Raw genomic sequence first — 13,503 nt, forward strand, 5'->3', positions numbered from 1 at the left:
GATCCTGCACTAATACTTTCCCTGTTCATTTTCTTCCTTTTTCTGGCTTTCCAGGTGTTTCAGCAGAGCTGCCCTCAGTCATGCAATGTTCCTCTGTGTGTTCAGAGCAGCACAGCCAGGCCCAGGCTGGTGCATTATCGACTGTGCCCTCTGGGTGACCTTGAGGCTGAGGAAGGTGAGAGCTCCTGGCAGATGGGCTCCTCTCTGCAAATCATACTTTGCTGTCATGTGTCCCAATTCCCAGCCTGAGCTGGTGATGGCAAGGAACAACTTATTAAGGAATTGCTTCTTTCCTCCCCTGTTCAGCTGCTCTCAGGCAGGTCCTATCGATCCACTGCATCTACTCAAGATGTTTTGCAAAAGGCACTTAGTGAAATTCATTCCAGGGGTTTGTCAGTGGTTTTTGCTGCCTGAACTGCACGTGGGGCATGAGAAGGTGAAGGTTTGACCCCAAGAGGGTCACAGTAAGGAGGGATTTCCATTTTGCCAAATACTTTTCAGCATGATACCAAAAAAAAAAAAAAAAATCCCACAAAACAAAATCCAAGGTTTTTATTTTGGGTGTGTGGGAAATATTTTTATGTTTTGGTGTTGTTTTGGGAGGCTAGTGAGATTGTGTAAATAGAAACAAATCTTTAAATGAAAAGGTACTCTGAAAAACAACAGCATAAGCCTAAGCAGACATTTTTTAAAATAACATTGGGAAGCAATTTAACTTTTATTAGAAATCCCTTTCTCAGCCCCTCCAAACCATTTTTTAAAATCACTGTTTCCATAAAAAATATCTGTTCCAAAATTACATGCAACAGTAAACCAGAAACTTTGCTGTGACAATTCCCATTCCATAGATTCACCATGCTACCTCATTAAATTGCAGAAACCACATACAAAATAGCATTTCCCAAAGGACAAATGCTCTCCCTGAGAAGTTTCAACCTGTTCCTGTCAAGTACCAGTCGGTCCAGGGAAAGCAGCTGCTTTTCCTCATTCTGCTGGGTTTTTAAGTGACACTGGAAATCTGTGCTCCTGCTCAGGGGGGCCAGGGGAGCATTCCTGCAGTGCTGCTCCTGTAGCCAGCCAGATCCAGGTGGGAAGGGCTGCACGTGGCTCTGGTTTCCAGCTTTTCCAGCTGCTGCAGTGTGGGGAGCACTATGGGGATTTTTGAAGGAGTTTTGAATGAGTTAGAGACAGGACCTCTGAATTGTTTTTGATGATGCAGTTTATTTTTCTTATCTTCTGCATAGGCAGGAAGGGTGAGCTCGGCTCACATCTTTATCCCATGGTTCACAAGGGCACAAGCTCCTCAGTTACAAGACCTTTTAAGGATTCATTGACCAATAAAACACTGCCAACAAGGATATTTCTGTTTTTGACCAAATCGTTAAATATTTCATCTTATAGACCCATGCTACAGTGTGAGCTTTCTTAGCCAATCGTTATGACACACAAACCTACAGTGCTGCATTCTAAACTCCTTGAACTCCTTTCTAACTACTTTTATTTTTATTTCTTAAACTCTAAAACTCTAAACTTTCCTTTCCTTAGCTTAATGTGTCTCTGCTTTAAACTACAAATCCACATTCTCTCTTCTAGCACCTGAGTTTGGAAGTCTTTTCCAAGGTCTCAAATCAAATCCTGTGTTTAATTCTAAGCTTTGGCTTCCAGGCCCAAAGTTGTGAGAATTCCCTGCATTTTGGATTCCAACAGAGCACCAAAGCAATCACACTAATGAGGGCATGCTCTGCTCAGAGCCCTCGCTGCAAAGCACAGCTTGGTGACAGTGCCAGCACACCAGGATGTCCTGCCCCAGTGACAGCACCCTCCACAAGGCAAGGAAGTCGAGAGCTGCAGCTGTCTTGGCATTTTGCATGGGTTAAATGAAGCTCAGAGTGAAATCAGGGCATGTCCCCATTGCAAATGGAATAGCTTAGATGGAACATCCCTTTGGAGTTTTGTCTCCATCTGTTTTTATGACCTGGGCAAAAGAGATGCTTTAATAACTGGAGTATTTTCAGATATTTATATGAGAGATGAATGCAGACCTGCACGGGTGTTTGCTTGGCTGCTCATTTTTTTTCACTCAGTGAGTAAATCCTATCAAAGCCACTTGCTGCAGAGTGGGCAGCTTCAAACAGTGCATGCCAGCAGCTTTGGAAACATGAGAATGTTGAGTTTTCCTTTGGACCTTTGCTTCCTACTATAAGGCAAATGAGTATGTGTGTTTCTGTGGGAACGACAATATTCCCCCATTTATAGTATTGGGGAAAACTGTTTTGAATATTCAAAAAAAAAATCTACTGTTTCTCTGCTGGGTAAATGGTGAAAATGCAATTCCTCACACAGCCTTGTCCATCTTGGACTCATAAACCTCAGCACTGCCTGGGCTGGTCCCAGAATCACAGAGTGGGCCAGGCTGGAAGGAACCACAGAGGAGCAGCTGAAGTTATGATTGGTTTTGTGGCCTTTTCTTGGACAATGAGGAAGCCAGGGGCAACTCACATACTCATGTCTGCTTTGGAGACTCTGAATAGGAAGAGAAAAACAAGTGACCAGTTTCTTTTAAAGTTGTACTGGTGGGAGCCTCATCTCAGCATCACTCCAGCTCTCCTAAAATTGCTTTGATATTCAAAAAACCACTGACTTTTTAAACAATACTGTCCTAAATCCCTTTTATAAATGCCCAGAACCACTCGAAGGCTTTCTGAAACTCATTGTTATAATTACAATCAAGAATCATAGGACTCTGTGCTTTGTGCCAGAAATACACATCCACTGAATTGTTTGCAGAGGAGCCACAGAGAGAAAGAGTGAAGGAGAAATGCGGCTTCAGTGCTGCTCAATTCAGGAGCAGGAACTCCCACTCTATTTAATTTTTCCTCTTTTGTTTCCCAATTTAACTTGGAGCTGCTGAAATTCAAGCTAATCTTTGCTTTGTCCTCTGTGCTCTCCTTTGGTCTCAGTCCAGGGAACCTCAAGGTTCACTCTCCCCCACCATCTCCAGCAGCTTCCTGGAGGAGGAAGAGGAAGGTGGGGGTGGAAGGGTGAGGAGGAAGGTCTGCAGGACCCATCAATGCCAGCAGAGGTGAGGAGAACTTCAATTTGGGAATTGCTGGAACAGCATATAGCAGATACAGAACAAACTCTCTGGGCAAGGGAACGCAGCATCAAGTGTAGTTTTATTAAATCTTCATCTCCTGGGTCACAAAAAAAAGCTTAGGGAGGGCTGTGGGGGGTTTTGGTAGTGTTGTCTGACACAGCACATAGGGAAGGAGCTGTGATTCAACTTTTCCAGCACAAGGCCTGTTACTGGCTCTCCCTCTCTGTCCAGTAATGTCTGATGTTGATCCCTGATCCTGCTTCCATGGAAATGTCCCTGTCTGGTGCTTAGAAAAGTGAGCGGATAAATATCAGATCTGATTCACCACTCCGTGGCTTCTGTCTTACCTCTGCAGAACATCACTGATCATAGAAGGATTTGCAAGATTAACACCAGAGTCATTCAGTGATGAATCCCAGCCAAAGCCTTTGGTAAAAAGAGAGCAACACTCCTGCCCCGTGCAATATCCCACATATCAATGGTGTGCTCTGTGACAGGATTCCATGGCATTCAGACTTCCCTTCCCTTGATTCAGGACAGTGCTGGGGTACACTTAGTTCAGATAACCCAGACTTTTCCCCTCTACCTCTTCTCCCTGCAAAATGCCAGGCATGTTCTCTGTGAAAAATAAGCAAAACTCTCCCACCCAGTGCTGATCCAGGTAGCAGCTGACCCCTGGGAAAGGCTGAGCAGACAGGCAGGTCTGAACCCCATTTCGAACCCTGGAGGCTGTTGCAGCACCTTCCAACAGTGAATTAAGGCTGGTCCAGAGAATGAAAAGCCTTAATCTAGAAATGTCTGACTGTAAACATTGAAACACTTAGTTCAGGCTCAATTTTGCTTGCTTAGGGCAGTCCCAGAGCATATCCACAAACACTAGATGAGGAGAAGCAGTGGGAGCAAAGAAGTATTTCAGTTTAGAGGTGTTACACATTTCCTGTCCCCCCAAGAAAACTCAAAAATGCCCTCTCAAATGCTATATAATCTGGATATAATAAGATTTTCAGGTAATGGTTTCAATATTTAGCCTGGGTCTAAAGAAAACTGAAAGAAACATGTTGGGCAAATTTCCCAACCACAGAAACCTCTTTCCCTGATGACAAAAATTCTCAGGTTCCCTGAGCAGCTGCCAGTTGGGCTTTAGGATGCCCCATTGCTCCCTGGAGGGCTTGTCCCAAGTCAGGGTACCTGCAGTGGCAGGCAGAAGACTTTTGGAATCCAAACCTCGTTTCTGTTTCACAAAGTTTTCAGAGCTGAAAATCCTGTGTTATTACTCTGCCTTTGAGATTCTGGGGTCCACTCAAAGCAACAGACTGTGAAGTTCCTCTGGGTAAATGGTCTCAGGACCCAAATCCAGTTTCAGAAGCAGCCAGATGACTGTAAGAGCACTGGTCTCTTCTTATACCCACCAAACCTAAGGTATTGCTGGGCCACCTGTGGGTGACAGCCATGACCAAACACGGAGCTCAGGCAGCTCTTCTGACCCTTGTCACTCCTTAACTTGCAAATTTCCTTGAGAGAAGGTGACCAGCAAGGCAGGAATTTCTGTAGTGATGTGGCAGTGCCTCCGTCCACTCCCTCTGACTCTGAGCAGCAACAGAAGAACCAGCTTCTCAGCACCACCCAGCAGGCCAGGATGGCAGACAGGGCAGGAAGAACCCTTCTTTCTCTTCACATGAGTTTTGCCTCCTCATGATTCCAATTTTTGCCTTCCAGCAGCACTCCTGTCAGCTGCCTCCAGAAGATGTGCTTGCTTATTTCCTTGTCTTTCCACTCCAGGTAGGTGTTCCTCCTCAGGTACCGGGACAGCCCCAGCCTCTGCCTCAGCAGGGCCTTATTCACATCTTCCAGCACAATCATGATGATCCCAGCCTTTCCCTCCACCAGCTGCCAGGACTGGGCAATGTCAAACTCAAAGCTGCACCACTTGCTCTCCAGGAAGTCAGTGGAGATGACTGCGATGACATTCCTGCTACTGAGAAAACCCTCCTGGATGATATTGGTGACAATGGGTACCCCTGGCAGGAAGTCCCTGTAGTACAGACACAGGTGGAAGGGAGGTGTTCCCCCTTCCAAGGGTTCCACCAGCTCCTTTGTCACCCACTCCTGGTCTTTGCTGGAGTGGATGACAAAGGCATCGTAGGTGTCACCTCTTTCTGCGTAGTGTTTGCACCCACTGAGCAGCACCACGGAGTAGTAGAGCTGGAAGTAGTACTTGTAAACCAGGAAGAGGAGCACCACTACACAGAGCAACACAATCACTGAGGAGGCAACTTTGCCTGCGCTGATGTGGCAGGAGGACAGATCAAAGCTTGGCAGGCTCACATTGGCCACGTACAAGGGAGTGTGGCACAGCATCAGCTCCTTGTTCTGCAGCAGCTCCTGCTTCTCCTTGACCCATTTCAGAAAGTCCAGGTACACACAGGAGCAATCAAAGAGGTTTTGGGAGATATCCAACAGGACCAGGCCATCAGGCAGGATTTCCCTGGCTGAGTCCAACAGAACAGTCAGCTGGTTTCTGCTGAAATCCAGGACTCTGAGGGCTTGCAGTGGCTGGTAGACTCCAGGATCAAAGGTCAGGAGCTTATTGTTGCTGATGTTTAGCTCTTTTAGTTCAGACAGGGCATCAAAAGTACTTTGATCCACATGTTCTAATTTGCAGCTTGAAATATCCAAGGTGTGGAGGTGACTTAGGTTTTTGAAGTTGTTTGCCAGCTTATTGTCTGCAAAGGAGTTTCCTGCCATCTTGAGCACTTGCAAAGAGTTCAAGCCACAAAATGTACACTGGGATTTAACTTCGGTTTTGGTGTGGGAAATATCAAGGTAAATCAGTCTCTGAAGGGACAGAAAGATAGGGTAGGAGCCAGGACCAAATAAGGTTGTGTGCTGAAGGTCCAAATATAACAAATTCTTCACATTAGTGAAATCTCCAGTCAATCTGATATTAGAATTGAAGCTTAAGTTCAAGTGTTTCAAATTTGGACAATTTTGAAACTGAGGGGAACAGCATCTGCTGAAGGTGAGTCTGTTCTCACTCAAATCAATGACCTCCAGGTTACTGAGACCCTCAAATTTCTGCTCGAAGTTTTTGAGATTTTTGTTCTTGGTAATACGAAGCACTCTCAGCGCCTTGAAAAGTGACAGCTTCTGGGCAGGCACATCCTCAAAACTGCATTTCTTGCATTCCAGCTGTTTCACTTTAGACCACATAGGAACCTGTGATATCTCCTCAAGTCCGAGGTCCACCAGGCGAATAGTGGAGACGTTGCCTACACAGTTAAAGAGAGTGTCTGTGTTATCCTCAAACTCCCTGAGGCAGATTAAGACAAACTCTTCCATCTGTACCTGGCACAGTCCATTCAAGAGCCCCCTCTCAAAGTCCTTCAGTCCTTCACTGTCGCTGAACCCCCCAACTATGAGTCTGCTGACCTGCAAACCAGCCAGGCCTTGCAGAGAAGTTTGCATCGTGGATTTCTCAAAAGCAGACCTGAGAGCCAGCTCAGCGAGGTGAATCCCTGCAAAGGCCCCCGGCTCTATGGATTTTATGTTGTTCAAGGAAAGCACCAGCGTGAGGTTGGGCCTGTTCCCTTCCCTCAGGGCATCAAGGTCTCCTCTGGAGATAGATGCGATCTTGTTAGAGAAGAAGCTCAGGTGCCGGAGGGAGGTCATGTTGGCGAAATACTTGGGAAGCTTCAATGAAGTAATGCTGTTGTGGCCCAAATTCAGCTCCTGCAGAGTATGCAAGTGGCCAATAGGCAGCTCAGACAGAGAGGTCCTGTTGGTTTCCACCAGAACCAATTTTTTCAGAGATGTTAAGCCATAGAAAGCTGATTTCCCCAGGTGCTGGAAGGAATTGGCAGTTAAAACCAAGGTGGAAAGTCTATGGAGATCCATAAAGGAGTTATCTTCTATTGTATGGAGGTGGCACCTGTTGGGCATGAAAAGAAAATATAAATGCATGAAACACTGTCCCTTCCTTGTTCACCAAGTGCTGCTGTGACACTGTCAGGCTCAGCCTCACACTGGGGGCTGGTTTGGCTTTGATGTGCTGGGCAGAGCCAGCATCCCTGGATGTGCAGAGGGAACACTCCTCCAGCAGTAGACCTCCTCTCACCTCCTCCTCTCCAGCCTTAAATTCAAAGCAAGAGACCTGGAGATCTGGTGAAGATCAAAAATTGGTACAGGCAGCAGGAAAGAAGAATCCTAGCCATCAGTTTAGACCAAAGTGACATTGTGATGACAATGATGTGATTTTGTGCTCACCTGGAGCTCACATACCTCCAAACAGGGATCCAGGAGGCAGCCTGCCAGTGGGGACAGGACAAATCACTGCTGGAAGAACCAACCAGAGCCAGCATTCCCTCACCCCTCGCATCCCCCCAGCCCTCTGACTGCCACCTCAGCCACACCTGGGCAGCCCCACTGGCACCAGAGCAGTGCAGCTGTGGCGGAGCTCACAGCTCTGTCAGCAGTTGATCTCTGGTGATGGCTCAGAGGGAGCAGAGCCCAGGCTGTGCTGGCTCTGAAAGAGAAAAGGAAGAGGGGAAAATGAGCGTGGCCCCCTAAGGTTTGTTTGATGTGGGAAGATCCAGAATTTGAGACCCAAATCCATTCTGCAGTGAATCCCTGCAGAATTAGTTTAATAATCCAGGCAGTGCCTCACGGCAAACGTGCTCTGCCACTCAGCCACTTTGGAGCTAGAGCTGTGACGGGGCTGAGTGACATTTCTCAGTGAAACAATTTACCCAGAGAAACTGTTGTCTGAAGTCAATGGAAATTATACATCAATTCAAATTTGCTAATAGGCCTCCCCCATCTCCTCCCCCAGATATGTGAGGAGAAGGCAAAAGAGAATATGTTGATATTTTAAAACCGCCTTTTAGAAAATGAATGTACCTTCATGTTATTTTTTTAAACTGTGATTAGAAAAACAGCTCACCCAAGATGTTCCACTTCAGAGTTTTTGTAACAGTGAAAAGTCTGACATTTTTGTTGTTCACAGACAAGTGAAACATCTTCCTCCTCCTTCTCACATTGCAACCTACAAGATCAGACTGACAGACCCAGCTCTGAGAGGAGGGTGTGCACTCAGTGACTGGACTAAAAGCTGCACATCACTTCACCACGGGGATGTGCAAAATGACAGACACAGGGACAAAGTCACAAGAAAAAAAAAATAAACAGCCAAGACCATTAGACCCCAAAATAAGCCACCATTGTAACCCAGCTGGTGAAGAAAAATTTACCAGTACCACATAATAGATCCCATTACCTTGAAAGATCCAGAAACTGCAGCTCAGGGACTGATGCAAAATAATTTGACCCCAGTGATTTCAGATTGCTGAAACTGAGGTCCAAGTTCTGGGTGGTGTTTGGGACTCCATCAGGAACTCCAGAGATGTTCAGTCCAGTGCATCTGAAAGTTGTGTTAGGGGTGATCTGTAACAGAGGCAGATCCCATCATGGTCAACATCTGCTCTATGTATCAGAAAATGTCACTGTCAGGAGAACAGGAGCAGAATGACCCCCCTAGCAGTGCATTTCTAAAAGAGCTGCCCTGAATTTTAGGAAATAATCTTACATACCCTAAACATTTTTCTCATTTCTAATAGAAGCAGTCCTACTCCCCAGGAAGAGCTGCATTTCTTGCTGATTGAAGCTGGGACAAAACTACAGAACAGCATTCCTTGAGGTTACAGATGAACCAGCAGCAACCTTTGAGAGAGCCAGCAGGACAAACACTCATGGATACATGTCCAGGAACAGCTCTCAGCTCTCTTCCCCTGCCCATAACCAGGCAGCTTGAACCAAAGTTATTCTGCAAGCAAATCATTGCCAGCAAAACTTTGCAAAAGGCAGTTGGTCTGTGTCAGGTACTCGGAGAAATCACTCTACTGCACAAACCAGGCAAAAATCTGTGTTTTGTAGAAATTAGACAAGTTTGGATCCCTTCCAAGGGAAATTTAATCTATTACAATAACTGCACTGCAGCACCCTCAGAGGTTCAGAAAGCCAATGAGAAGAAAAAATTCTTGCTGCTGGTTCTGGTTCTCAGATGTTTTCGAGACTAGAATTTATTTCAAATACTTCAATCACCTTGATAACAACCTTGGGGGGAAAAAATCTGGGCTTTCTTAAGAGGCTTGAGGCACAAATCTCCCAAGCAAAGGGGAAAGTTGCACCAGAGAAACAGAAGGATTTGGTGCTCACTCGGAGCTCACATACCTCCAAACAGGGATCCAGGAGGCAGCCTGCCAGTGGGGACGGGACAAATGCCAGCTGCAGCAGCACCAGGAGTGTCCCCACAGGAAAGGCTCCTCTCCTGGGCATCTTCAGGAGGCCAGGTGTGCAGGAGAAAGGAGCATGGAGAGAGAAACCTGGAGATAGAAACCTCCTGCAGTGCCAGGAGTTGTGTTTCATCATTCCTGCTTCTCACTGCACGTCTCTGAGAGTTGCAGGGAATGAGGAAGGAAGTGAAACTTGGTCACTGCCTTGTTTCTACACACACTCTGGGTGAACTGCTCTTCTTGCAATTGTTTAAAAGGAAAAAAGCCAACAAGAAAAAAAAGTAGTGATGGATATAGTTTGGGCTAGAAATTGAAGAGGAATATGGGTTTCATCAGTGCCACTTGACTTGATTGCCTCTGATTAGCTCAGGTCAAATTGGCAAAAAAACACCCCAAACTAACAGAATATTTTGTGCAGTTCTAAGCCCAGTTTCATGCTCCACATCGCATAATTCAAATGCTCTGGTTAGAGAGGGTGACTGTCTGCCTTCACACTCCTGCCATGCTCCCAGCTTCACCCTTGCAAGCACTGAAGAAAAGCTCAGCTGTGGCAGAGGTTTTCTCAAGCCAGGTAAGCACAGGTTTATCTCTGGCCAAGCTCTTGTGAATAAACATCCAGGTTTTATCCATCTGGTTGGACCTTAATTGCAATTATTGCAGGAATATGGCCAGGCACAAGGAGATTTACAGAGTGATCAGAGGCGTGGTCACAGAAATTCTACCCCTCCCCACCCTTCCTGTGGGACAAGTTGCTGGGGCAGCAAAAAGGAGAGGCACAAACACCCTGAGCTGGGTTTAGAGCTGCTCCCTGCCCTTCTCATGCCTGAATCTCTGTTTGATGCCTGCCACAGAACATCTCAATGCTGACTTCCCAATGCAGACCATTGTTTCAAGAAAAAAAGCTTTGTAAAACCTCACTGTGGGCAATATTAATTTAAGTCGGCTGTGAGCCTTCTAATAAAGCTCCCTGCCTTCATTTAGTCTGATAAATGGTCGTGCATTCATGTATCTCCTCCTGTCTTTGTGGAGATAACTAAGAAATGTTACAGGGGATCCAGCCATAGGGTTGCTGGGTATTATCAACACCATATAGACAGAGAAGTGGCAAAAATATGAGACAAGGGTGGAATATTGGTCTAGAGGAAGATGGAATAAAGTGTGACGACTCATGAACGTCTGTGAAAATTGATATTAAATATAAGATGCGATATCAGCCCAGCGAGCAATCCACTTATAAAGAAAAGTTTAAAATATTTCAGAGGTGGGGGTTAGACTTTTTTGACAGGTTAGTAGAGAGCCTAGGAGAGATGGGGAAATCCTAAAATAACTGATGATCTCTGCAATAAAAAACACGTGGCAGCACAATGGGAGCTAAAACTGACACCCTGATGTGCAGCCAGATAGTGCCCATTAAGCCAGCAGACAAAAAGTTTGTTGAAATTGGGCAAGTTCTACAAAATCCCAGCTCTGAAAAGCCTCTGGTGATTGCAGGTATTTCCTTTTATAGATGGAATCAAAAGTGAATGGAAACAATTGCTGACTGCTTCTGTGCCTGGATTAAGGAAATTGGCAGAGCATCGTGTGTCTGCAGAGAGAACAAATGAGTGCATCCCTTAGTATTCAATATGTGGAATGAGGCAATCCACATTTAATTTTTATCTAAAGCTGAGATGAGCCTGAAGTATGCTCCAGAAATTACCATTTCAATGGAGACTTACTGAAGATGCTGAAGAGTTTGCGAGCATCATAAAATCCCTCCCACAGCCACGCTCAGAGGTCAAGTGGGAAGTGCAGCTTGAAGGACATTCAAAGGAGGCACTGCTGCTGTCACAAGGGACAGTTTCACAGCACACATCGTCATTTGTTCAAAGACAAGTCCTACAGACACTGCAAGGGATGGGGCACTAGCAGAAAACATGCAAGTTAGCAGACTAAACCCAGCCACCAGTTTAGAAAGTCAGTGCTGGTTAAGTTCATGTTGCTCAGCTGGCACACAGCAGTGTGGATAAAGCCATAATGTCTGTGTGATTGTTCACAAACACCAAAAGAGCGATTTGGAATCCCTTAAAGCGACAAGAATAACATCTAAAATCAAACATGATTCACTACTCTGGCAATTTACTGGGATCATTAAAGATCTCTCAGCAAGGAGGTGTTGCAGAGAATCTGTGTTTCCAAAAACACATGCCTGAGTCATCTCTGTGCTCCTGAACATTATTATAATATAAATAACACAATGCAGACAGTGCATATGCAGCCTCTGTGATCTCAAGCAAGGTATTACAGAGCATAAGACAGCCACAATGTAGCTGGACTGACAAAACATCTTATATTTGCTTATTTTAAAAGAAAATTATGTGGGAACTCCAGCCAAAAAGCAAAGTTAGCTAAACTCTTGGACAAGTGGTAAGAGCCATAAAAACAGGATTGTCTGTCCCTAGGTGCTTTCAAGGTCACAGTTAACCCAGTACCACATGCAGATGAGCAGCTCTTACCCTGGAGAGAGGCTCTGTTTGCTTCAGGAGTCATCTCAAGCACTTCCCCAAGTCTGTCTGCAAACAGAGGCTGAGGAACATGACAGAAACTATTTCAAGATTAAACAAAATCAGGTCTTATTTTATGTGAAAGAACCATCTCTAGCAATTATTTGGTTATGAGCTGTGGATCAGAGGGGAGAGATTGATGGATGAAAGAGCAGGGAACATTCCTAAGGTGCTGGCACTTTCACAGCACAGGACTTGTGAAGCTTGGGGAACACCACAAGAGGCTCCAAAAGTCCTTGAGAAGCTCAGGATGCACCAGGTGAGCCAGCATTGCTCTCAGGTGGGCTGGCCACATGTCCCTTCCTAACTATCACAGAGTCAGCCTTGCAGTCACCTGTGGTGAATTAGGCTGAAATCAGCCACTCTGCAGGAGGGATCCAGGCTCGGGGGGTGCAGGCAGTTACCAATCCTTGGGGTTCACCTGACAGTCCTTATACTCAGCAAGTCAGTCACCTGTCCAGGTCTGAAAGGTTGTCTGAGTGGAAAGGAAGAGTGACAGGAAATGTGGCACAAATTTAACAGCAAGTTGAATTTTCCCAGCCATTTTGCTGGGAAAAAACAATTTATATAAATTACAATGAAAAATGGCAGAAAGAATAATCTGAAAACATCTTTAAGATCTTTTTACTGCACATTCTACAAACACATTGCTTCCTGAACCTGGGGAGTCACTTCCTGGCTCAGTAACCCCTGCCTGACCTGGCAGGCCCAGGACAGAGGCAGTGCTGGAGCACAAAGAGCCTGCACCAAGGCTGGGGAGGGAGCTGAGACACTGATTTCATCATGACATGTCCTAGAGAGCCTGCATGCCTGTAACACTCACTTGTTATGCTTCCCCATGTGAAGTTGATGCCTACAGAGGCTGACCTGGAACAGAGACTGGGCAGAGTTAAAGGAATAAAGCAGGGATTTATTAAACTGCCTTCAAAGGATACACCTTGGGCAGTGCAAGGGCCTGGCGGTGGCTCTGCCCAAGATGGACACAAGATGGACGACCAGTCATGATTAATCACACTTTTATAAGTTTTGGTCCATTTACATACTGGGGTTCATTGTCCATTCCAGCTCCAGGTGATGCAGTCCCATCCTCCCAGTTTGCTCTCCTCCATTCGCTGTTGTTTGTACTCCTCGAGCCTAAAGCCGCAATGGTGTCCTTGGTGATCAGGCTGGAAAAGGATTGTTTTATCTGCCTGAACTGTGAGGAGAACTTGCTACACTTTATCTGAAGCTCAGAGTCACACACTAAGGCAGTACAGAATCTAAAAAATATGAAAGTTAAAAGTTAAGGCATCAAAGTGGGTCTAATAATGGAATCACAGACTGGTTTGGATTGTAAGGAGCCCTAAAGTTCATCTCATTCCAACCCTTGCCTTGCTCCAAGCTCCATCCAACCTGGCCTTGGACACTTCCAGGGATGGGAAAACCACAACTCACATTTCATGGAAGATCAGCCTGGAAGAACACCTGCCTCTCCTTCTGGATCTCTCAGCTTTGAAAAAAAGAGCAACACTCAGGCTGAGAAACTGCACATTCAGTTTGGGGTGTCAGACCCAAAGAAGACCCAGCATCACTTCTC

The 13,503-nt window shown here is 45.8% G+C and overlaps 1 protein-coding gene across 4 annotated transcripts; it reads right to left on the reverse strand.

Annotated features, from left to right (window-relative positions):
• Nucleotides 1-527: 527 nt before the first annotated feature.
• Nucleotides 528-12,099, reverse strand: TLR4 (toll like receptor 4). Of its 4 annotated transcripts, none has more exons than XM_068211456.1 (5): nucleotides 11,880-12,099; nucleotides 11,103-11,205; nucleotides 9,323-9,542; nucleotides 8,370-8,536; nucleotides 528-7,025 (listed from the first exon to the last, which is right to left on the reverse strand). In XM_068211456.1, the coding sequence occupies exons 3-5, from the start codon at nucleotides 9,518-9,520 to the stop codon at nucleotides 4,769-4,771; spliced, it is 2,622 nt and encodes an 873-aa protein (XP_068067557.1). In that variant the 5' UTR covers nucleotides 9,521-9,542; nucleotides 11,103-11,205; nucleotides 11,880-12,099; the 3' UTR covers nucleotides 528-4,768. The 4 variants fall into 4 exon arrangements, with proteins under 4 accessions (XP_068067557.1, XP_068067558.1, XP_068067556.1 ...); XM_068211457.1 differs by having other exon boundaries at nucleotides 11,103-11,208; XM_068211455.1 differs by having other exon boundaries at nucleotides 11,103-12,099.
• Between the last annotated feature and the right edge of the window lie 1,404 nt (nucleotides 12,100-13,503).

Source organism: Anomalospiza imberbis, chromosome 21 (genome assembly GCF_031753505.1).
Source record: "Anomalospiza imberbis isolate Cuckoo-Finch-1a 21T00152 chromosome 21, ASM3175350v1, whole genome shotgun sequence".
NCBI classification, from domain to species: Eukaryota; Metazoa; Chordata; class Aves; order Passeriformes; family Viduidae; genus Anomalospiza; species Anomalospiza imberbis.